The sequence below is a fragment of the Pyrus communis genome, chromosome 15, assembly GCF_041283825.1.
Source record: "Pyrus communis isolate YQ-2024b chromosome 15, ASM4128382v1, whole genome shotgun sequence".
NCBI classification, from domain to species: Eukaryota; Viridiplantae; Streptophyta; class Magnoliopsida; order Rosales; family Rosaceae; genus Pyrus; species Pyrus communis.
Window position 1 is genome coordinate 37,779,672 of NC_142579.1, and position 24,617 is coordinate 37,804,288.

At 35.5% G+C, this 24,617-nt stretch overlaps 3 protein-coding genes and 2 pseudogenes across 3 annotated transcripts; 2 read left to right on the plus strand and 3 right to left on the minus strand.

Moving 5' to 3' along the window:
• The first annotated feature begins 1,539 nt into the window (after positions 1-1,539).
• On the plus strand, positions 1,540-4,193 carry LOC137738981 (uncharacterized). The gene is made up of 7 exons (XM_068478455.2): positions 1,540-2,021; positions 2,280-2,318; positions 2,420-2,490; positions 2,902-2,966; positions 3,204-3,293; positions 3,375-3,467; positions 3,628-4,193. The coding sequence occupies exons 1-7, from the start codon at positions 1,657-1,659 to the stop codon at positions 4,057-4,059; spliced, it is 1,155 nt and encodes a 384-aa protein (XP_068334556.2). The 5' UTR covers positions 1,540-1,656; the 3' UTR covers positions 4,060-4,193.
• A 398-nt stretch (positions 4,194-4,591) lies between these two features.
• LOC137730634 (lachrymatory-factor synthase-like) lies at positions 4,592-5,340 on the minus strand (annotated as a pseudogene).
• A 4,126-nt stretch (positions 5,341-9,466) lies between these two features.
• On the minus strand, positions 9,467-10,312 carry LOC137727734 (lachrymatory-factor synthase-like). The gene has a single exon (XM_088686872.1). The coding sequence runs from the start codon at positions 10,192-10,194 to the stop codon at positions 9,691-9,693; it is 504 nt and encodes a 167-aa protein (XP_088542998.1). The 5' UTR covers positions 10,195-10,312; the 3' UTR covers positions 9,467-9,690.
• Positions 10,313-13,068: 2,756 nt separating this feature from the next.
• Positions 13,069-14,090, minus strand: LOC148690984 (lachrymatory-factor synthase-like; annotated as a pseudogene).
• An 8,914-nt stretch (positions 14,091-23,004) lies between these two features.
• Positions 23,005-24,039, plus strand: LOC137730271 (uncharacterized). The gene has a single exon (XM_068469334.2). It carries the CDS (start codon positions 23,094-23,096, stop codon positions 23,688-23,690), a length of 597 nt encoding a protein of 198 aa, XP_068325435.2. The 5' UTR covers positions 23,005-23,093; the 3' UTR covers positions 23,691-24,039.
• The last annotated feature ends 578 nt before the right edge of the window (positions 24,040-24,617 follow it).

The window sequence follows — 24,617 nt, forward strand, 5'->3', positions numbered from 1 at the left end:
GGTGAGGCTGCCGTATTGGGGATCATGGTGCAGATGGGGTTTGGAGGTCTGTTGCTTCGATGGTTTTGGAATTGGGATGGTTAACGGATTTTTGTCATTTTTTTGTTAAGGAGATATATAAACACATATATATCCCATATATTCTAATTTATCAATTTAGAAGAATTTAGATATATATATATATATATAAAAGGTTATATTAGGAATAAGGGTGGGTGGGAAAAGAGAGTTTTTCATTTTTAACTTTTTATGGTGGGTGAAATTATAAGGTGAGTGAGAAAATAAAACAATGGGGTGGGATTAATAACACTCTTTAATTAACTGTAAATCAGATTTAATTCATCTTATTTAACTGTCGTGATCTTAGATGCCATTGGTTTGAGTTTTGGGTTTTTGGAATTTACACAGAGAATGAAGTACATATAGTAACAAATAAATCTCTAAACAATCGTAAATTCCTAGTTTAAGATACAATCGTAAATTAATAAATTTATAAGAGATAGAAAATAGAAATAGAACTAAATTTAGGGATTTTGATAATGTCGGCAAGGCCATTTGTTTGGACCTGTTGACTATGGTGGTGTGAAATCTGAAACATGTGTTATTCTCCTTTTGAATACACGGGAAAAAAAATTAGAAAGGGAGAAATATAGTGTCAATAGAAGAGAAAGTAGATTGATTATTTTATTCAGGATGTAACAAAAATAATAAATTTTCATTGATTAATTTACCGTCAAATTAATTTAATGATTGAAATGCAAGTAGAGTTGTGTCTATATATACACACATTTCTTTGAAACAAAATCATTGTACTTGCATCATTGCCTATCTTTACACACATTGTTTTTCTACCTTTAATAAGAAAAAAATGCACTTGCATATGATTTTTTTTAGGCTACTTTTAAACGTGCTAAACAATTTTTGAGAAAAAAAGTGCTTCTTGCCTTTGTTTAATAAAAAAATTAAAAAATACTTTTGAGTTACAAATCCATTGTTAAAATTATAAATATAAACTTCACCATATTGTTACTAAATACACTAAAGTAATAAATAAATTTTTATTAACAACAATCTTAATCTTAAGAGGTTGTATTTAATTGAGGTTTTAATTTTTTTAAAGAATTCAAAAAAAGATGGGGTCGAGCCGAGCTGTGCATGGTTCGAGCCGAGCTGCTCAGCCAAAACCAACGTAACGTATATTATGGCGCGCACCCATATCTGCCCAACCGCCTGCCCACAATTTAATACTTTGACGTAGACCATAGTCATACCATCAAACTCGATAATCCCCTACACACCAAACTCCGCAACTTTTCAATCCCGACCGTCCACAGTCGAAATCAACACCCCCTCAACCTATCGATTCCGCCACGTCACCTAACCACACAGGAATTAGTCATCCTTGTCCTCCACGCTTTATTATTAACAAACCTCAAATCCCAACCGTCAACATCCGGCCACCTCCTAATCAACGCCCAAGATTGACCGCTACGATTCCGAACGACAAAACACTTTATAAAGTCCCAATTAAACCGGCAAAATCATTTCCTTCCCCCTTTCCATTTCATTTCCTTTTTTCCACCCTCTGCGTTTCTTCTCCCGAACCGGATTCCTCTCCCTCTCTCTCTCCCATTCTCCACCGTCGATTACCCGGCCATGTCGACGGCGGAGATGGAGCAGCTGACCTCCGGAGCCAGCAATCGCATAATCCCGATCCTCAAAACCCTAAGAGCCTCCCTCCTCTTCATCCACACCCTCTTCCTCTCCCTCATCCTCTTCCTCCTTCCCCGCCGTTGCCGCCGCGGCATCTCGGAGTCTCTGCTGGATGCTCCGTCGTCTAAGAAGCGAAAGTCGGCGTGGAGGAGAGAGGAGGAGGACACCTTCAGGCGCAGAGCATTGGCTGAGGCGTATCACACCGGCGACGGCCACTGCTGGTACCGCTCCGCCACGTTCTTGTTCCTTGGTGGTCGCAACAACGCCCTCTTCTGCCGGTCATGGTTTCCGGTCTCCGGCACTCCAAGGTATAATTCTTCATTGTCTGAATTTGTGTAATTTCATCGGTTTTTTTTACGTAATTTTATAATTTTCGGAATATTTGTGTTGTTAAATTGTATTTTTGTGCTGGATTCGGCGTAATTTAACAGAATAATTAGCTATAATCTTCTTGCTTGTAATTTTAGAATTTGGGTTTCTTGCTGTTGCTTTTGTTCTGTCTGTCTTCTGTATAATCTTCACAAGTTCTGATTGTTTTTTGTTTTTTTATTTTTCTAAAATTTCAGGGGTATTTTGATCATCATCCACGGGCTTAATGAGCACAGGTAAAATTTCAGGGGATTTTTTTTCGTAATTTGATGGGTTTTTTTTTTTTGAGTTAAATGTTGTTTTGATTGAAATTTTGTGCTTTGATATTTGTTTGCAGTGGAAGATATGCTGATTTTGCAAGGCAACTAACCTCAAGCAACTTTGGGGTGTACGCAATGGATTGGATAGGTAGCTAAAGTTTTAAGATTTCTTGTCATTTTAGCTCTTTCACTTTTATAGTTCAAAACGCACATAACTCACAACGATTTAAGGTCCGAAAGAGGTTTATGCTGAAGAGAGAAACAGAGAGTTAAAGAGAAAATTTGAGAACTTTGGGAATCTATTTCATGTTTTTGTAGAGTCCCTCTGAATCTTTCACTTTGCAAAGGAAGAGAGGATAATGGAGTCTCATGTTGATACTGAAATTCGAGCTCTTTTGCATTATATTTGTCTGGACCTTGTGGGGATTTATGGGAATATCTCATTTGCATTATGTTAGGTGTTTGTGATGGGAAATGCGGACATGACTACTCGATTCGGATGATTTCTGAAGTCGTTGGAGTTGCGTTTTTTGTTAATCTATTGTTCTCTTTGTGGTAGGTCATGGCGGCAGCGATGGATTGCATGGATACGTTCCTTCACTTGACTATGTTGTTGCTGATACTGTAAGTTCAACAGCATTTTCTCCAATTGATTACAAATCTTGCATTTCCATTCAACTCAGCATGCTATCCCCTCATGTCGATATTAGGATTTTCTGTATGAACAATTGAACATAGCCTTTTCGACTATATAGGCGAGCTTAGTTTTCTTTCCTAATTTTATTTACTATTTTTCGGTTCCAAGTGTCTACTTTTCAATCCCCCTGAAGTCTGACAGTTTTGATCCTACTCTTTCAATAGGGTGCTTTCTTGGAGAAGATTAGGTTAGATAACCCTGGAGTACCGTGCTTCCTCTTTGGTCACTCAACAGGAGGAGCTGTTGTCTTGAAGGTATGCCATCCAAAAATCTACTGAGCGTCCAACATAATTGGGTTTTAAGTTTATCATTAAAATTGCTCAACATTTGCGTAGGCGGCGACTGTCCCTCAAATTGAAGGAATGCTAGAGGGTATTGTACTGACATCACCAGCTTTGCGCGTTAAGCCAGCACATCCAATTGTTGGGGTATGTTCCTTACTGCGTCCCAAATCTTGTGTAACTACTGTATGTTGAATGCTTCTGCTTTTAGGTGATTTTATCTCCCCCAAAGCTTGAAGCTGTGTTAAACACATAGTCGTTACATAGTTGCTTACATGTTACAAATCTACTCTCTGATGTCTTTCAGGCTGTGGCTCCAATTGTTTCTATGGTCGCTCCCAAGTTCCAGTTTAAAGGTGCAAACAAGAGGGGAATTCCGGTGTCTAGGGATCCTGCACAATTGTTGGCCAAGTACTCTGATCCCCTGGTCTATACAGGTCCAATCAGGGTCCGAACAGGCTATGAGATATTGCGGATCTCCTCTCACTTGACGCGGAACTTTAAGTTTGTGAATATCCCCTTCTTTGTTCTTCATGGAACTGCTGATAGAGTCACCGATCCACTTGCCTCCCAGGACCTCTACAATGAGGCGGCATCCGAGTTCAAAGATATAAAGCTCTATGACGGTTTCTTGCACGACCTTCTCTTTGAGCCGGAGCGTGTGGAGATTGCACAGGATATAATTGACTGGATGGATAAGAGATTGAGTGTTGGCGTCGAAGATGTTAATGGCCTGTAATTTAATTCACCTACCCTCTTTAAGAAAAATGAAAAAAATGGGAAATTTACATGTAGCGAATCATCGTTTTTGAAGGAGTTAGGCCATATATAGTTTTAGCTGTCGAAGGTTATTTACATTTAAGCTGTTTTCTTCCGATCATTCTTCAACGCGGTGTCGTTTACTGTTGGTCCTGCCGCAGTTACGAAGATGGTGATGGAGAGAGCATCAGAACAACTCACATTCTGTAGAAATGTGAGGTGTTTACATTGGCCCAATATAGTCAACTTCCTAAGTACATGGCACCATTGATTTCTAATGCGCATAAAGAATTATCTTACAAATCAATGTTCAACCACAGATTTACTTAACCCCACTTTCCCCTTGCACGTATTTTCGTTTAGATGGGACTATGGGAAATGATGTCAGCATTAATCGTTCACGCTCACGAGTCATGATATATTGTTCTAGTTTGGTAACTAATGCTAGCATAACTTGAGACGATACTGAGTGACCAACACATTGATCTCAAGATAATTTACACAGAGGAACATGATAGGTAAACGTTTCCTTGGCTATCACAAACACTGTCAATACAAATTTGCCACAGAAATGATCGAGACAAAAAACTTATATGGGGACATACACCAAGTCACAGCCAGCAAACGAGACCACGTCAAAGCACAGTTGAATACAAAGAGAAAGTCATTACAAATTACATAAAACAAATACTGAAGTTGAAGGGTTGAGTACATATCAAGTAGTAGTAGCAGATGGAGGAGGATGCTCCATGATCGTCTTTCCTATCAATTGAACAGAAGAATCAAGGTAGGAAAGAAAATCATCCAGTCCCCACCCTTCCATCGGATCGCTAACAAACGACCACTCGATCCTGCACCCATCTCCGCCGTCCATCGCAACTAATTGCATTGTTGCAACTAAACCCGAGATTGCTCACCGTGACCTCGTAGCTCAAGCGCCGTTGGATCGGATCAATGGTCAACAACTTCTCTTTAGACCACTTGATGGTGGACTCATCATTATCAACAGGTGCACTTGCATAGTACTGGAACATATCCGGCTGGCCAGGGACGCCCTCCACTTGGCGACACGCGGAAACCGTGGGGAACCACTTTTGTAGGTTGCAGAAATCGGCCAGGCCCGGCCAGGCTTGTTCTGGCGACATGCGTTTTAGCTCGGCGGAGGCTTTGCCTTGCCATTTGGACTGCGTCTGATATTCTTCTTCTTCCATAAGAAAAACAGAGAGAATTGAAAAGGAGAAGGTGAAAAGATTGTTCGTTTTTATTAGTTCATATATATTTGTGGAAAGGCTAAAGAACGAGTCATGTGAGATTCTTTGTTTCCTCGTCAATTATTTCTTGACGGCCAAGTGCGGAATTAATTTTGTCCGACGTGTTAATTAGATTTTTCTCATATAAAAAGGGGGATCGATGGTGACTTCATGACAACAATTTATTTTTTTGGTAGTTAAAGAAGGCTTCCAGAGACAGTTAAGTCTCCAAAATCGTGTGATTCACTAGTGTCGAAATTTATGACGTTCTGTGTGAAATACAAATTTGAAATTTGTCTCCAACCACTGATTTACCTGTGATTGTTCGACATGTTAATTAGTTGAGTAATCACGAAAGGTTCTTTAACTGTCGCATATTGCAACACTGTCTCGGCACAACACTGACTTCAAACTGAGATGCCAAAATCATTGTGGGGAAGTTTTCCCAAAAGAAAAAAATCATTGTGATCCCTTCCACCAAGTCAACAAATCTGAACCCTTGAATTTTGATACAACGGCTAAAGTTATTATAACTTTTAAAGGAGCCTCATGTTTGTAGTCGTTGGATCAAATTTCAAATATCTGAATTAATTGACTCGATGGAAGGTATCCAGGAATGATCCCTTTCCTGATTGTGGTGAGGCTGCTCTGTCAGATTGCCATGTTGGCATATGCCTGTTTTTTAATTGAATTGTTCCATTTGCTTTCAAAATTGTGTACCAGAAGCTTCATGCATATTTTTTCTTTTAAAAACATTGGTCATAGACTCATAATCCCCAGAACTTGAGTATAATTGGACAGATTACCCAAGGGACATGAATTCGCGCCTACCAGAGAACCTACCGGTATTTTTTAAGCTTATAAACATTTTATTGACAAAATAGAAGAGAAAGATCATCGATCAAAAATATAATTATATGATTACAAATGTAATAGAACAATAATACAAAATATAACCCACGCAACAACATCGAACCAAATAATAAGATACATTCGCGAGGATAAAACTTTACATCACTTTCTGATGGACTTGCAAAAGATGACGGTCCTTTGCCAAGAAGCGTTGCTATAAGACATCACGAAGATGTCCTAATAATCCTTTGCCTGACGAACAAACAACACACCACAAAAAAATTAAAAATTAAAAAAAAAATTTGACAAAGCACAAAATAAACTCTTCAAGGTATTATTCCTCAACTATAAATCTATGCCTAAACCAACAGAAAAGATAAGCTCACAAGGCCTAAACTCTACGAGACGAACCCAACACTGTCAAGATAAACAAGATAATTGTTGTACCATCACTTGAAGTCTATGCAATGACAAGAAAACACGGCTATGAATCCCTCAAACTGCTACAACGCCCCATGAGGGAAAGACAACACCACCTATTAATGATCTTGCAATCGTCGGCAATAACCTACTATGAGTAACCTGTAATTAACAAGCGTCAAGTTTACGCCGCATAATCCTTGATAAGTGCACAAACCACAAAATTACCACCTCAAATTTTAACAACAATTGTCGCTTTAAGATTCAGAGTTAAGCAGTAAGTCATAACCATCGCAAAAGTTCTCGTCCTTAGAAGAGGAGAGTGACCACAACCAAATTCACAAAAACTTTCCTTGACAAAACGAGAGAGTGATCCTACCAAAAACAGAAAAGACAAAAAAAGAAAGAAAGAAAAAAAAAGAAAAAAAGAGAAAGGGTCAAGAAGGAAGCCTACATCAAGGCCATAGACTTGGGTCCGCGATGGTAGATTCTTTCTTACGGTTTCTTCAGTGGAGGAGCTCCCCATCATCATAAACCGTCAAGATGCTCTCAAATCGTATATGTTTATCGTATATCGTGCGGTCAGTTTTCGTCGAATATTGTTTATATTTAATTTTAAATAAAAAAATTTACAATGATTTTTTAACGCATGATATACGATGAACGGATACGATTGGAGAATACTAGGAATCCTAACAAAGAGGATCTGAAGAGGATCCTCATTCACCGTAGATTAATGGTTTACATTGTCAATATGGATATATATAGACAGTTCTGCGACACTACTTTTTACATAACTTTCGACACAAATTTTTGTAAGGCTCACATTGTATTGGATTTTAACGATTTGAATGGGTGGTGGACATGCCTTAAAGGTGTTGTAGGGTTATATGAAGAAACCCTTAACACTTTTTAATCTAATGGTCATCTAGTTTCAGATTTGATGATTTTTAGTATACATGATCATTGAGTGAAAATTTAAAAAACAAACAATTAAGATAGTTAAAATACATTACTAAGTAAGTCATAAAAAACATGTGCTAAAAATTAAGTAAAAATATTGTGTCACGAATTTGTCCCTTACAAAACTTATAATTCATTTTACGTTTCAACTTGCCCAAAAATACATAAACAAGTGACTGCTCAGAGGTGGGTTTTGTCGCGGTGTGTTTTTTATTTTGTAAAACCCCATTTTAATCTCATAATCTAATCACGTGTCTTCTAGGTCCCTCTTTGATATTTCCCAAACGGAGTGTTTAAAATTTGAAAATTCCAAAACCCATTTCTAGTCCACATTCTTAGTCGACTGGAAGGTAAAATTTAGGATAAAGTAGAAAAAATTGTTTCAATTATTGGTATCACGACACTTTCATACCTCATCTTTTAAAATTGAATATGTTATACCTCATCTTTAGAATTTGGTCCAATGTTATACTTTCCGTTACTTGGCCGTTTATTTTTCAGTTAAATGCTGATTTGGCTTGATTCGGGACCTACTTTTTTTAAAAAATTATTAAAAACTAAAAAAAAAATTATTTAATAATTTTTTAAGTATTAAAATAACAATAAAAAGTAGGGATAAAAAATAAAAATAAAAAAACCCTTATTTCGTCCCTCCTCCCTCCTCTCCCCCATCTTCATCTTCTTCCCCACCTGCAAATCCCCGAAAAAAAAAAAAACCCAGATCCTGTCGACGGGAAGATGGGTGCGCAGAGAAGGTGGAGGATGGGTGCGGAAGAGGTTGTGGATAATGGATGAGAGTGGTGGATTTGGGGTTTGATGGGTTTTCAAAAAATTTTTTTTTTTTTTTTTCCTTCCTCCTTTTTTACCTCTTATTCTTCTTCTTTCTCCTTCTCCTTCTCCTTCTCCTTCTCCTTCTTTCGCAGAGGGGTTGATGGGTTTTCAATTTTTTTTTTTTTTTCTTCCTCTTCTTCTTCTTCTTCCTCCTTCTCCTTCTCCCTTCTTCTTCTTCCACGCCGAGGGAGGGGGGGGGGAAATTTTTTTTTTTCTTCCTCCTTTTTTTCCTCTTCTTCTTCTTCTTCATCCTCCTCCTTCTCCTTCTTGTTCTTCCGCAGGGGGTTGTTGGGTTTTCAAATTTTTTTTTTTTTTTTTTTTTTTTTTTTGGGTTTGCAAGTTGGGGGAAGAAAATGAAGATGGGGAGAAGAGAGAGGAGGGGGAGGGGGAGGGGGAGGGAGAGGGGGAGGGGAGAGACGAACTGATGGGTTTTTTTTTAATTAATTATTTTTATTTATTTATTTTATTATTTTAATATTTAAATAATTTTAAATAATTTTTTTTAGTTTTTAATAATTTTTTAATAAAAAGTTGATCCCGAATCAAGCCACGTCAGTATTTAACTGAAAAGTAAACGGCCAAGTAAGGGAAGGTATAACATTGGATCAAATTCTAAAGATGAGGTATGACATTATTAATTTTAAAAGATGAGGTATGAAAGTATTGTGACACCAATAATTAAGGTAGTTTTTTGTACTTTACCCTAAAATTTATCATAAATCGCAACGTGTTCTCCTAGCCTTTAAATAACATTGTAATTCTTCTAATAATTAGAATTCGGCTGTAGCCCTGAAAATTTGATTGAGCTTTGTTTCACACGCGGGTTTGAATCCCGGTAGTGGAAAATTTTATTGTTTATTAATTCTAATTTTTTATAACTTCCGTACATAATACAATAATGTTAAATTAATTTACTTTTTTTTATAATTTTTGTATAGTGTCATACAATATAATACAATAATGTCAATTTAATTTTACTTTTTTATCACTTTCGTATTGTGTCATACAATATAATATGATAACGTCAATTTAATTTTACTTTTTTTTTTTAAACTTTCTTATAATGTGCCAATGTGGTACAATATAATACAATAACATCAATTTAATTTTACCTTTATGTGTAACTTTCATATAGCGTGATACAACATAATACAATAATGTCAACTTAATTTTATTTTTTTATAACTTCCTTATAGTGTGATATGTCATAATACAATAACGCAAACTTATTACTTTTTATAACTTCCTATAGTGTGATACAATAATATCAACTTGCATGAAGACCAATTCAACATTCACCTAGAAGTAGAAGATAGAAGAGCATTCTCCATATTCTTTGCTATCAATTCAAGATAAGTTTCATAAACAGCTTGAAGATCTTCATATTTCCATCCCTCAACCGGATCACTAACGAATGACCATTCGATTATGCACCCGGTTTTGCCATCTTCACCGTTGATTGGGACTAATTGCATGGTTGCAACGTACGACTTGAACCCGAAATTGTTTTCAATGATCTCATAGCTTAAACAATGGTTGATTGGATCAATCATGAGGAGCTTTTCTTTGGCCCACTTGATGGTCCCGTCGTCTGGATATGGGAGAGGAGCGACGCAGTACCGGGTCACACCTGGCTGGCCGGGGACTCCGTCAACTAGGTAACAAGCGTCAAGGACCGGCAACCATTTGTGCAAGTTACAAAAATCAGCCAAGAGCGGCCAAACTTGTTCTGCTGCATGGCCTTTGAGCTCTCTAGAGGTTTTGCCTTTCCATTTTAATGGTGACTGGTTTTCTCCCATGACAAATAAACAAAGAGATTAAGAACAATTAGTTGTGAGAAACATGGATGAATGGATGCCTTTTTATACATGCTAGGGTTGGGCAATGGAAGTGATGTGGGAACTGCTCAGTGCCTTGGTCGCAAATCTTCCTTTTTTTAATATATATATAATTCACATGGCTTATATTTCTTATACTAATTTTCTGGTTCTATAGCACCTTCCCCAGTGAGCCGAAGGTTTTGAGTTCGATTTTGATTCTAATAATGCGGTCACTACAAATTTTTTGTTCTAAACTCAAGCCCAAAACAATTTAATTATATATACATATATATATATGGAAATAATACATAAAATACGTGCAAGGGCTCATAGTTTAGTTAATTAATATTATTTAGCTCAAATTAGAGGTCCTAAGTTCTGTTGGAAAATAGGATCTACATCGGTAGAGCCGTCTTTGACATTTTAGGGGCCCTATGCGAATTTTAATAAAAAGGCCCTCTTTATAAAAGAAAATTAATTTTTCGACATATTTATACATAATTCAACAATCAATATTCAAACTTTAATTGAAATCAACATCACACTCTTACTAATTGAATATTCTCCTATTCCCTTGAAATTACAATTTAGGGTTCATGCATGCAAAATGGAGCACAACTGAAAGATAGATACATATTCGACAAAAAAAAGAAAGACAAATACATAAATATGCTTGTGTTTGTGGAAGTAAATAATACACAAGTTAGTTTTTTTTTTTTATTGCTAAAGAAAAGTGGAATAAAGTAGTATATAAGTTTTTATTGCTAGAGAAAAGTGGGAAGTTAATATATTAAGTATAAACTCCACTAACTCAATTGTAATATAGAGAAAATCATATGATGTGTTTTCTTTTGCAGTCACAAACTTTTCTATTAGATTATACTCATGTGTAATATATAGGAGGATAAAATTTTTTGGGGTGCTTAGAAATTTGGGGCCTTGTACCACCACACCTTTTGCACACTCTTAATGCCCCCTCTGTACATCGGGCAAGTGACTAAATAAATAGACAATTATAGTTAGGTGATTCAACTCATAATACATCACCGAAACTTTTGGTGAGAAAATTTAACACCTAATAATATGTGATTATTTTAAAATAATATCGGTGATATCAATTATGGATCATATTGGGCTTTTAAAAGTTATGACTTTCCTATCTTTGAGAATACTTTTGGTTTTTTTTCTTTTAATCATAATCTGCATCAATTATCTTATTAGTTTAAAAAGTTTTCAAGCATCCCATTCCACTGTAGCACAATAAAACTAGATTGAGCTATACCGGGTTTGAGTCCCCGCGGCGGAAAACAATTTTTGTTTATTTATTATTATTTAAAAGGCAAACGGTTTTATGATTTTATTTGAGATCTGAAATTGGGGGGACTCTCCGGAGAACCGTATATGAAAATTTCATGTGTTAAATAAGCTTTGTAGTTCTCCTATCAGTAACATATTCTGTTGTAGTAGTGGATTTAGCATACTTATTCGGGTTCAATTTCGGGCGGCATCAACTTTTTTTCTTTACATTTTGAGAGAAATGTTAAGGGGATTCACTCAAAAATGTGACTCTTCGTCTCCTTATATTTTTTGTATAATTCTTCATGTCAATATTATAAAATATGGTGTAAAAAACATGAAGTGGTGGAGAATCCAGAAATAATCTCATCTCGTTTTTGTAATTGTTTTACATTTTATGACTTCTATTTAATGATATAATTACAGAATATAATCACATTAAGCTAAAAATCCCAATTAGCAAAACAAAACACAACTAAAATATTAATTATTAATATTTGTAGATCTGAATTTTCAAATACAAGGTGCACCTTCCATTCTCTTGGACATTTTCTGCCATTCCACCTCATATTTTTTCACCAAATCATCAAAAACCCACCCTTCCACAGGATCAACGGTCACGGACCCATCTCGACCGTCTATTTCCCCTCGCGGAACAACCCTGACCGTGGATACATACGACTTGAACCCAATGTTATTTTCCACGATCTCGTAAGGTCAGCATCACCAACGGCTACCAATCGTTCCTTGGACCTGCTGAAGGACTTCTCACCAATGGGTCTTGCTCGAGGGAAGGAGGTTTGGTGGAAAAGGGTTAGGGAGACACATGACGATGGGCTTAAATGGACACATCACACGGGTTTTATTTGCTTTTTAAGTTGGACATGCTAAAGCCTAAATGTCGTTACTCTGTTGTGATGAGAAAATCCATCCGATCACCATTTTGGTATGTCACCAGTGAATTTTTGGAATCTCGTGTTTTGATTGTGTCCATTTGGCTAAAAATTAAAACATTATTTCAACCATATACAGGAAAATTGGTAGATATTAGAAAGGTTTTTAACCAAAATGGTCTATGAGATTTGTATAAATTCTCATTTTGGTCACTGAGATTTGAAATCAATAGAATTGGTCCCTCAGTTTGTCCACAATCAATCATTTTGGTCATTCGTGAAAAATCTCCATAAAATAAGGATAAAATGACAAAAAATACCCTTAAATTTTGTCAAATCATTTTGACCTATTGTTTGTTATATTAAGAATAATTTTATCATTTGGATCCTTATTTAACATAATTTTTCACCAAATGACTAAAATGATTGATGAGAACAATCTCAAGAACCAAAGTAAGGAGTTAGGCAAATCTCAAAGATTCATTTTAACTAAAAGGCCTATTATAAATTTAAATTTCATTCATAATTTTAAACAGTTTCCTCATTTTCTACCAAATATTAAAACACTCCGATTTCAATGCATTAGGATTATTTTCTTCTAACAGATTGCCGGTGTTTAAATTTTAACTTGTTTTGTTTTGTTTTTTAATTCAACAACACTATGAAATTTGGACTTAGGTCTCTTCTAATAAAGTAGAAACCAGAATAAAACATAATACACTAATACAATAATATCAACTTGCATGAAGACCAATTCAACGTTCACCAAAAGGTAGAAGATACAAGAGCATTCTCCATATTCTTTGCTATCAATTCAAGATAAGTTTCATAAACAGCTTGAAGATCTTCATATTTCCCTCCCTCAACCGGATCACAAACGAATGATCACTCGATGATGCACCCGGTTCTACCATCTTGACCGTTAATTGGGATTAATTGCATGGTCGCAACGAATGGCATGAACCCGATATTGTTTTGATCTCATAACTTAAACAATGGTTGATTAGATCAATCATGAGGAGCTTTTCTTTGGCCCACTTGATGGTTGTCCCTTCGTCCAGTACCGGATCACACTTGGCTGGTCGAGGACTTCGTCAATCAGGAACGAAGTTAGAGATCTGCATGGATGGGACATTCTCAAATTACAAAGTTACAAATTAAAAAGTTCAAGAATGTACTCAACAAAACAACACTTATATATATTAATCCATAAAGTTTTTTATACAACTTATTACAATATCTCTCGACGCGTTTCATGTTTTCAAACGTTACATGACAACTTCATTACTAATACCATCAAATCTCTCTCTCTCTCTCTCTCTAAAAAAAAAAAAAAAAAACTATGTTATCATTTATCCATTGATCTCCCATCCAATTTCTCAATCAATCTTTAGAAATTTTATGACTAAATATGCTCTTTCAACGATAACAATAATGCATTAAAGAGTTAATACTAATGTCACAAGCAACTAAAAGAGTATTTTTTTTCTATGAAAAATAATTGAGTGGGGGCATCCGCCCAGCTCCATCCATGCCGTCAACTAGGTAACATGTGTCAAGGATTGGCAACCATTTGTGCAAGCTACAAAAATCGGCCCGAAGAGGCCAAACTTGTTCTGCTGCATGGCCTATGAGCTCACAAGCGGTTTTGCCTTCCCATTTTAATGGTGATTGGTTTTCTTCCATGACAAATAAACGAAGAACTTAAGAACAATTAGTTGTGAGAAACATGAATTAATGGATGCCTTTATATACGTGTTAGGGTTAGGTCAATGATAGTGATGTGGGATCTATCGAAATAATCTCAGGGGCGTTTGTTTGCCCTCGTTAGCTTTTACTGGACTGCATTAAGGATTAGTCATATCCCGTGTTTGTTAACCGCTGGGACTAACTTTAATGGAACTAATCTTCACTCACCTTGACTAACCATGAGATTAGCCGGTCTTAGCAAAACCCCTCATAAGCCATGGGATTGCTAGTCCCGTTTCCAAAACACGACGTCTGCATTGCAAGTCTGCAAGCATGCTTATGGGCAAGTCCGTTTGCCCACCCATGCCTGAATCTAAAGCTCAACCCCACCCACATCCTAAATCTCAAAATCCAACCACCAAAATTCCAAAAAATTAAATTAAATTAAATTAAAAAAAAAAAAAAAAAAAGCAAAACAATAACAACAACAACCTCAATAGAAAAATTCTTCCTTGTTCCCGTAAATTCCTAGAAAGGTTTTCCTTTTTCCCATAAATTTTTGAAGAAAAATGGGTAGAGAATGAGAGAGTAGCTTTGGGGACGAAGAGAGATGGAGAGATGGAGAGATGAAGAAGGAGGAGAGAGTAGCTTTGGGGACGATTTTGCAGGAAAAATAATTTTGAAGCGTTTTGCAGGAAAAATGGTTTTGAAGTCTTTTCCAGAAAAAAAATGGAAGGAAAGGAAAAGAAATAATGGGGATGGAACCTAAGAGGAAGAAAAGTACAGAAGTGTCTAGTGAGATAGAAGAGTGTTTTACAATTTTTAGAAGAAAAAAAAAAGAAAGAAAAAGGTTGAATTAATAATAAAATACTATAAGATATATGTTAAATAATATTATAATTTGTTAATTATTTTGTTTTTTTATTTCGACGCTGCAGCAAATGCTTCATTAAGTTAGTTTAACTTAGTTTATTCTAAGCCAGTTCAACTTAGTCCCTAAAGCTAGTTCAATCTGAAATAATTTAGTGCAACAAACGCACCCCTGTATTCATCATATACTCGAACTGTTCGGTTCCTTAGTCGCAAATCTATTTTTTATTTTAGACATGTTTAGGTGGCCACTCACTTCTATATATAATAAGATGCTCTGAGCCTCTGATAATGGACATGGGTTATATAATTTTCTGGTTCTATATAGGGATTATAATTATAACCGTCAAACTCGATAATCGTGGATAATCGTCCGAATGGAATGAATTTGGATATAGAAGTTTGGGTATATTTTGGATATGGGAAAAAACCGTTTATATTATTCGGTTATGGTTTTGTACATGGTTATAGGGGTTCCCAACCTGTATCTGTAACCGAATCCGACTCGAATAGTAAATAATATAATTTATATATAATAGTATAATATACATGTATATATATATATATATATATATATGTTTGTATATCCATTATTCACCAAATTCATTACCTTGAGAATACAAAAGTTACATTTTGTAGGAAAATAAAGTTTTGAATCAAAATCAATGCGAACTCGATGGTGCTTATGGGAGATATCAAAGACAAGCCAACATCATCAGTGTTTTAATTTTTATACTCAACAAGATTCATTCATAATCATTTTATACATCAAATGTTTAATGACAAAATTAATATCTACTAACTTGTAATGTCTCAACTAGACGAATATATTTTTTTGTATTGACGAAGAAGGATATAATCGTTAACCAATGAGGAATCCGTTACTTGATGAACATGGTTATGGATAATACCCGATGATTAGTTTGCGGTTGTGAATATGATTAATTTTTGTGGTTATGGGGATGAATATAGCATTTCGATCCTCAAACCGAATCGTTGCCATCCCTAGTTCTATAGCCCCTTTCTCAATGAGTCGAAAGTTTTGAGTTTGATTCGAATTCTAATAGTGCGTGCCACTACAAAAATTTTGTTACAAACTCAAACTTGAACAACTTAATTATATATATATATATATATATATATATATATATATATATATATATATGGAATCACATTAGTTGGCCAATTAAAGTTTGATTTTCTTTAAAAACGAATTTGAATTACATTATTACTAACTCATTGTGAAGCTTAATTCACTCACTACCCTCTTAATGTATATATATAATTTGTTAAAATTATTTTGAAACTTCCAAAATCCCATTTTCTAGTTCAAAATCTCATTTTAGTCGACAAATGTCACCTTAACTGGGAGGAGGAGGGTAATATTTATCACAAATTGCAACGTGTTCTGTTAATCTTTAAATAATATTTTAATTCTTCTATTGATAAATACAAATTGCAACGTGTTTCACATCTGTATACAATAATGTCAGCCTCATTTAACTTTTTTCATAACTTCCACATAGTGTGACCAAAGGGGTTGGGCTGTTTCCCCGTTAAAGATGTAGGTGTGCTCAGAACGTCGTGAGATAGTTTGGTCTATATTTAGTGTGGACGTTAGACTATTGCAAGGACTTTTTCCTAGTACGAGAGGATCAAGAAGTACGCACTTCTAGTGTACCAGTTATCGTACCCACATCAAACGCTAGATAGCCAAATGTGGAGCGGATACTTGCTGAAAGCATCTAAGTAATAATGTCAACTTAATATTACTTTCGTATAGTGTGATACAACATGATGCAACAACTTTAACTTAATTTACCTTATTTATAACTTCCCTATGGTGTGATACAATATAATATAATAATGTCAACTTGCATGAAAACCAATTCAACATAAATTGGCACACGAGATGGTATATCACGTGTCACTATAAAAATGATAGGATATGTGTGTTAAAAAGTTTTTAAAAAATAAAATTTCCCATTACTTATATAAAAACACGTGGTGTACCACTCGTATTTTCATTACAATAAAAAAAAAAATCGTTCACCTCGAGCTAGAAGAGCATTCTTCATGTTCTTTGTTATCAATTCAAGATAAGTTTCATAAACAACTTGAAGATCTTCATATTTCCATCCCTCGACCGGATCACTAACGAATAACCATTCAATTCTGGACCCGGTTCCGCCCTCTTCACCGTTGATTGGGACTAATTGCATGGTTGCAACGTATGACTTGAATCCGATATTGTTTTCATTGATCTCATAGCTTAAACAATGGTTGATTGGATCGATCATGAGAAGCTTTTCTTTGGCCCACTTGATGGTCGTCCCATCGTCCGGATAAGGGAGAGGAACGGTGCAATACCGGATCACACCTGGCTGGCTGGGGACTTCGTCAACTAGGTGACATGTGTCAAGGACTGGCAACCATTTGTGCAAGTTACAAAAATGTGCCAAGAGAGGCCAAACTTGTTCTGCTGCATGGCCTTTGAGCTCGCTAGTTTTCTGCCATGACAAATAAACAAAGAAATTGAGAACAATTAGTTTTGTGAAACATGAATTAATGGATGCCCTTAAATACATCTTAGGGTTAATTAGGCCAATGAAAGTGATGTGGGAACTGGTCGGTGCCTTGGTTGCAAATCTTTATTTATTTATTTATTTTTTAGTTGCCCACTCACTTCTATATATAATAAGACACTCTAAGCCTCCAATAACGCACATGGCTTATATAATTTTCTGGTTTTATAAGACCAACTTTAACTCTTGGAGTAAGTTCTAAATTTTCCCTTCTATTCCCCCCTTTCCCAATTTCTCTCCAACCCTTGTTCTAAAATTGAATTAAGTGTTAAAACCTAAAAAAAAACATAAATTCCCCCCAAGATTTAGCCCAAAAAACTTGGTGGAGCTCAGAGAATATGGCCCACCCACATGGGGCTGTCTGTCTGAGATGTCTGATGGGTAACTGAGCTCAACAACTCTTTTATGATCTGGTGGCCACAATCAGTTGGGTTGTTGGTTCATCCAACGGTCCACATTCAAACATTTTTTTTTAGTTGTATATTTATATATTTATTGAATCCAACGGCTGAGATCGAATCTAACAGTAAAAAAAAAAAAGAAGATCTAACTACCCAAATTTAAATCCAAATGCCAAAATAATTAAAAAAATTATTTAACCCAAAATTCACCTAAAAACTCTATAAATACCTATGTATTTGTTCAAACATCCACACAAAACTCACTTTTCTTCTACAATTCTTCCAATTTTTCTTTCTACCATCTTCCGAAACCATTTCTTCCCATTTACAATTCTTCCAATCTCTATCATGTGTTTCATATTCTTCTAAAGTGTTTCATGAGTTTCATGCGTCGATTTAGTGATTTTTAAATATTTATCGGAATTTAAATATTTTTACGTCAAAATGTTCATAAAATTAATTTATGATAGTCTACATATTTTTTTTAAGTTAAGTTAAAAAAAAAATTAGCCTAAATTCATTCTTTAATAATCTGGTGCTAAACTTTTTGGCCAGAATGGTTGGAGTAGATAAAACTGTTTCTGGGTTAAAACCTAAATTTTCTAGACTAAAAATTTTAGATTTTACTCCAAGAGTTTGGAGATGGTCTAACACCTTCTACAGTGAGTCAAAGGTTTTGAGTTTAAAACGAATTCTAATAATGCACGCTAGTTAAAAAAATTGTTATAAACTCAAGCTCGAACAATTTAATTATACATATGGAAATAATATATAAAATATTGTGTGAGGGCTGGTAGTTTAGTTGATTAATTATATTTAGCTCACAATTTGAGGTCTTAAGTTTTGTTGGAAAATAAGATTTTGCATTGGTCATGTGAAAAAAAGATATACAATTAATACATGAGAGATTCTACTTATAACATATCACCGAGACTTTTAGGTGATAAAACCATTTTTTAAGGGGAGGTGTTTGTGCCAAAAGCTTTGATGGGCTTGTGTCATAAAGAGACGAGCCAAAACCTTAATGTCCCCCGTTTATAAGTTAGCGAGTACTAAGCTCAAAATCCCAAAGGAAAAGCAAGTCTTAGGGAATGCTTTGTTGTTCTTCCAGCAGTTCATGGGTGCTTGGTCTAGTGTTATGTTGAGTGCTTCTAGTGGTAATGAGGTGCTTTCGCAGTAGTTGAAGTTCTTCCCATGATTGTGGAAGCTCTTCCGGTAGCAATGGAAGCTCTTTCAGTGATTGTGAATGCTTCCATTGGTAGTCAAATGTTTCCGTCGGTGACGAAGTGCTTTCCTCGATGACGAAGTGTTTTCCTAGGTGACAAAGTGCTTCCTCCGGTAGTTGAATGTTTCCCTTGCTAGTTCAGGCTGTTTTGAAGAATATTTGTTAAACCAACAAATACTGGGAACAATTATAACTTGTTTGTATTGATAAATTATAGACGACGTTAATATTGTTTACTATCTAAAAGGATTTGCTTGTTGATATGCTTTTGAACCTTGCACTCTTTTACATTCGTCCGTCCCCCGATAGTTCCTAGCTTTGTCACTGCCTGCACTTAGAGAAAGCTTGCTCTGCTTGGTGCATTCTTGACTTTTCGTTCTTCTCCCCTCGCGTGGTTATCCCATTTATAGCGTATTGATGTCTTATATTTATTGAAGTAGGGATCTTTTCAGACTTTAGTTGGGGAATCTCTTGGGTTCTTCTCCTATTCGAAATCAACTAAGTCTTCCCTTTATTTTTTTTCATGGCTACAATTATAGGTTTCCTTTTTGGTATAATGTTGTAGAGGCTACGAGTCATGTGAAGCTTGTTTGAGCACTCTGCCCAAAGTTTCTTCTTCCTTGAACCAAGCCGCACATCATAACTCTATTTTCGGTAATGTTTCTCCATACTTTCTCTCTTTTTTTTCCTGTGTGATCTTGGAAGGGAAAGCCTATTTTCTGCACAATAAAAGTTAACTCCAGGTAAACATGTGATTCGAGTTTTTATTTGGTTAGCTCGGCTTTGAGTTTTAATTGTTTCCTAAGTATCCTAGTTGGTTTGTTAGGGAAAGTGTAAGGATAAAACTATTTTCTCTCAAGCCTTCGCACGTGAAGCTAAATTCATGTGCTTGGACTTTTGGTTCTCTTAAGCAGCCTAAAGCCTTCTACAATTCTAGTTCCATGTAGGCCCACTGAACTTCCGCAACCATACACACTATGAACCACTCGGCAAGCCCCGTTACGGTGGCTTGGGCCCATTTAAACGTGTTGATAAACATGCTATGAACCTCTCGCACTTTATGCATGGATTTAAGCTTGGGTTGTGACGCTTCCACAACGATTTAGCTTTGAGATATGATTGGGCTTGTAAGTGAGATTTCTAAGGCCCAACAAAATGCAACATATAATAATAGGTGATTAAATTAGGACAATATTAATGATGTCAGTCATGGACCATAATGGCCTATAAAGTTTATCTAGTTCTGACTTCCCTTTCTTTGAAAAGTTTATTTTTATTTTTATCATAAATTGCAACAATTATTTTATTTCAAAAGTGAGATTCTTCATAGATTTTCCTTCACCTCATATTTTTCGTAGAATTTCGATGCCAACATTATAAAACTTTATGCCATAAACATAAAATGACGGAGAATACATAGAAAGTCTCACTTTAAGAGAATCTCCTTAACATTTCTCTTATTTTATTAGTATAAAAAAATTTAAAATTTCCCTTTTCAGACTTTATTCACTCCACATCTGGTCTGTAAACGACGCAAGCGTTAACTTGTTGTTTGTTAAAGTTTCATACATTTTTAAGACAAATGCCGAACACTCTAGAAATAACAAGAGTACTCAAGATTATCCAAAAACTAAACTCCAGAATTTATTTCTAATATGAAAGTAGTTTGTCCCATTATTTAAATGGCAAGCTTTTTCTTTTTCTCGTCCCTTAAAAATTTGACAGAGAATTAGTTCGAATCTTTCAATTAAAAAGAAGGTCGAATCTTTTGTGTAAAAGGATCGTTCGTTTTATTTATCAGATCAAAAACTTATACGAAGAGAAAGAATGTGATTCTTCTTCAAATAATCATATACATTGGTTAGAATCTCAGAACTTCCATATTCGAACTATTTGGATGACGTTCTTCTTTGCTTCAGATATAAATATTGTTGCTGCCTATAGAATATCTGAGGTACCTTCTTACCTGAACAGTCGGCATCTAAGTTAAAGCTACCCCAATACCAATTGCTGATGGGGGTTGATGCTTTACTAGTAGAATTAATAAGTTGGTATATATGATCTACATCTATACAAGTCATTGAAATAAAATTCCACACCTAACAAAAAATATATGTAAATACGACTGCCATTGCCAACCTAACACAATTAGGGTTATTTAATAAGATGGTCATTTTCATTCACTGAACAAAAAGAAAATTTAATGGCCCTTTGTAATGAGTACTTTTTTTTGGTGTAACCACACATCGTAACGCATTATAGAACATGAGTGTATTTTTGCTCACCATCATTTAGTGTGATATATACTCATCACCCTATTTATCACTATTAGATGAGTTTGAATTTTGAGATTTGTTCCTATCCATTACACGAATCTCGAAATTTAAACTCATCTAACGATTATAAATAAAGTGGTGAGCATACACCACATTAAATGGTGGTGAGCAAAAAATACTCTCATAGAACAAATATATCTACTATATTCTAAATCTAAGATATGGATTCTCTCGTATTATAATAACAAGTAAATTGGTAGCACCATGCAGCAGTGTGGTGGTAGTCTGCTGGTAGTTGTGTCTCTATTTTCAAACATAGGTCTTAGATCCGACTCACACAGAAATAATATATATATATATATATATATATATATGAATGATGAGTACAATTCTTAGTTGTGATTGAACATTATGGTGACGTAGCTATGTTATGAGAATAAATCTTGTTGTGAGTAGCGAGCACGATATCTGATTATGACTAATTTGTTGTGATAACATAATTGCATTTTACAAATGGTTATTTCTCGAAAGTACACTATGGTCCCATGTCAAATGTACAACCACGCCAAAATCCACAAAATGTGGTTTGCCACTTTGCCATTCCTTCCCAACCCTCCAAAGATGAATAAAATGCCAACTTCTTCGACTTTAAGTGCACCGGGGATTAAACAAGTAAAAGACATAGGATCCTACATGTTAGCTTTCATCATGATCAAATCCAATACGTGAATAAACTAATTCAAAGAATTTGATTTCCTTAACAGTTTGGTATATAAATTTGAAAGTATAGGATAATGTAGGGCTAGGGGAAGGCTTACACCTAACTAAAGTTTTCCACATATAACCGATTGCCATTCATTTTTCACTTTCTACTCCTTTATCCCCCACTATAATTAGTCCATTATTAATATGAACTTAGCTTTCTTTTTCCTTATTTCACTTCCCTGTACTATAATATTGGTTTTTGAATGATGTTTTTGAGACACATAAAACTGACAAACTTACAAACGCATTCCTTAATATAGGTAAAAATAATGCTAGGTACGCTAACTTGTACACCAAATGATGCCGTACCATTCAAATTTATACTTTAATTCAAGTTGAGTTTGATTAATGATGTACGTGTTACGTTATTCAGTGCTCGAATTTGATGCATATTCAAAAAAAGTATGGATAAAACTATATGCATCAAATTCGAGCACGGAATAACGTGGCACATACAACTCAAGATTGAAATCAATGGTGGCAATTAAAATGGATGGCAGTTAATTGATTTGAGAAATTAAAATTTTAATTAAAAGTTCAGACGCACTAGTTTTGTAGGGACAACGTATGCAAATTAACAAAGAAAAAACACCTAATTAGAAAAAGAAAAAGAACAGCACAAAACAAAAGGCAATGATTACGCATATTATGTTACACTTATCAACATTAATAGAAAAATATGAAAAATACACTCTCTAGACTTTAGTCCCCAAAAACTATAAAAAATAAATATATTAGGGCCCCATCCTACTCTGTTTGGCCTTTAAATATATTCCTATCTTCATCATTCTCTCATTGAACTCATAACCTCTATGATCTATCTCTGCCTCCCAGTTTTTTAGCCTCTGAATAATTCCCTATTCCCCAAACCCTAAAATATGGAACCTACAAATACACCGTTCATAGCCAAGAAATTAGTCAACATGGTACGTCTAGTTTTGTTCACCTTACAAAAGGGTGTGTCCAAGAAAAAGTTGACGATGATGAAACATGGGAAGATCTTAGGCAAGTCTTTCAATGATTTCATGGTCCGTCACCAAACTGCGCTTAGCTGCAAGTCGCACGACGTGCACGTGACGTCGTTCGTGTACCCGTTGGAGTACGAGTTCAGCTGCACCAGCAGCCCGCCACGCAGGTCATCCTACACTCCTCCGTGTCAATCCGGCAAGACGTACAAGGGCCGGTATGTTTGGCAGCATTCGCGGAGGGGAGCTTACGTGCCGATGATGTGCGAGGATGCATTGGCGACGGTTCACGGGGTGAGGAAAGTGAATTCTCGTTGCAGTGACGTGGTCGAGCCGCTGCCAATGGTCAGGCGGGCGCGGGTGAGGATAAGGGAGTGGGAGCCTTTGTTTCCGTTGAGTGGTGATGAGGAGGAGGATTACCACGTGGACAAGGCAGCCCAGGAATTTATTGACAAGTTTTATAGAGAGTTAATGTTGCAAAAGTGGATGGCTGCAGGTCGATACAGCTGAAGTAGGCCCACGAGTTTAGATGCGGAGAGAGATTTACATGTAACAGGTACCTGATGATCAACGTCTTTGGGAGGATTTTCATATTGTTCGGCATAATACGTTAGCTTCTAATATGTGCAGTTCATCTCGCTGATCTTAACTGCTTTATTAGATCTAACGTATTAATTAAGCATACTGAAGATCGAATCTCATCTTTATGTAGTTTGAGAGTGTATTTATTGAAGCAATTAGAACTCATGCTTTCCTTATTGCATGTACAGTTAAGACTTAGAGAACGGTTAGAACCCTTGCATGTATTATGAAATGCAGAAATTCTTCAGAGTTTAAAGAATGTAAGTTTCACTTTTTACCTTTTTGTAAAAAATTTAAGACACAACGATGTGAGATGTTATGGTATAAGTGGACGACATGATTAGTATTTTTAGTTCTACAATATATTGATAAAATATACATACACACATATTAAGTTATGATTAGAATAAAATAATAACACTAGTTAAGGGTGTTTCGGATACCCCGAAAAAATTATCTAATTTCCATATAGTGTCATGAGTCAGAAGATTGAAGAAGACCAAAGGTAAGTTCAATAATCTGGTGAATCCGATAATCCTATAAAATAATGTTAAACATTAAACAAAAGCAAATTTAAGCTATGGATTTCAATTTAGGCAAGGACTTAGATCCTCTCCGGATTTATTTACTGGGGATTCCGGGGATCAATTAATACCAACCATTCATCAAAAATTGTGTGGCCACAGTTTTTTTTTTTTGAGTAATGTTTTTTTTACCACAATTTTGTACCACATTTCTTTACCATCTTAGGTGGCAGATAAGTTGGACAAGCTACATCATTTAATTTCAATTTTCTTATTAATTAAAACACTTAAATAAGGAAAATTGTAGACTTCAAGATCTCCCTCTTGCGTT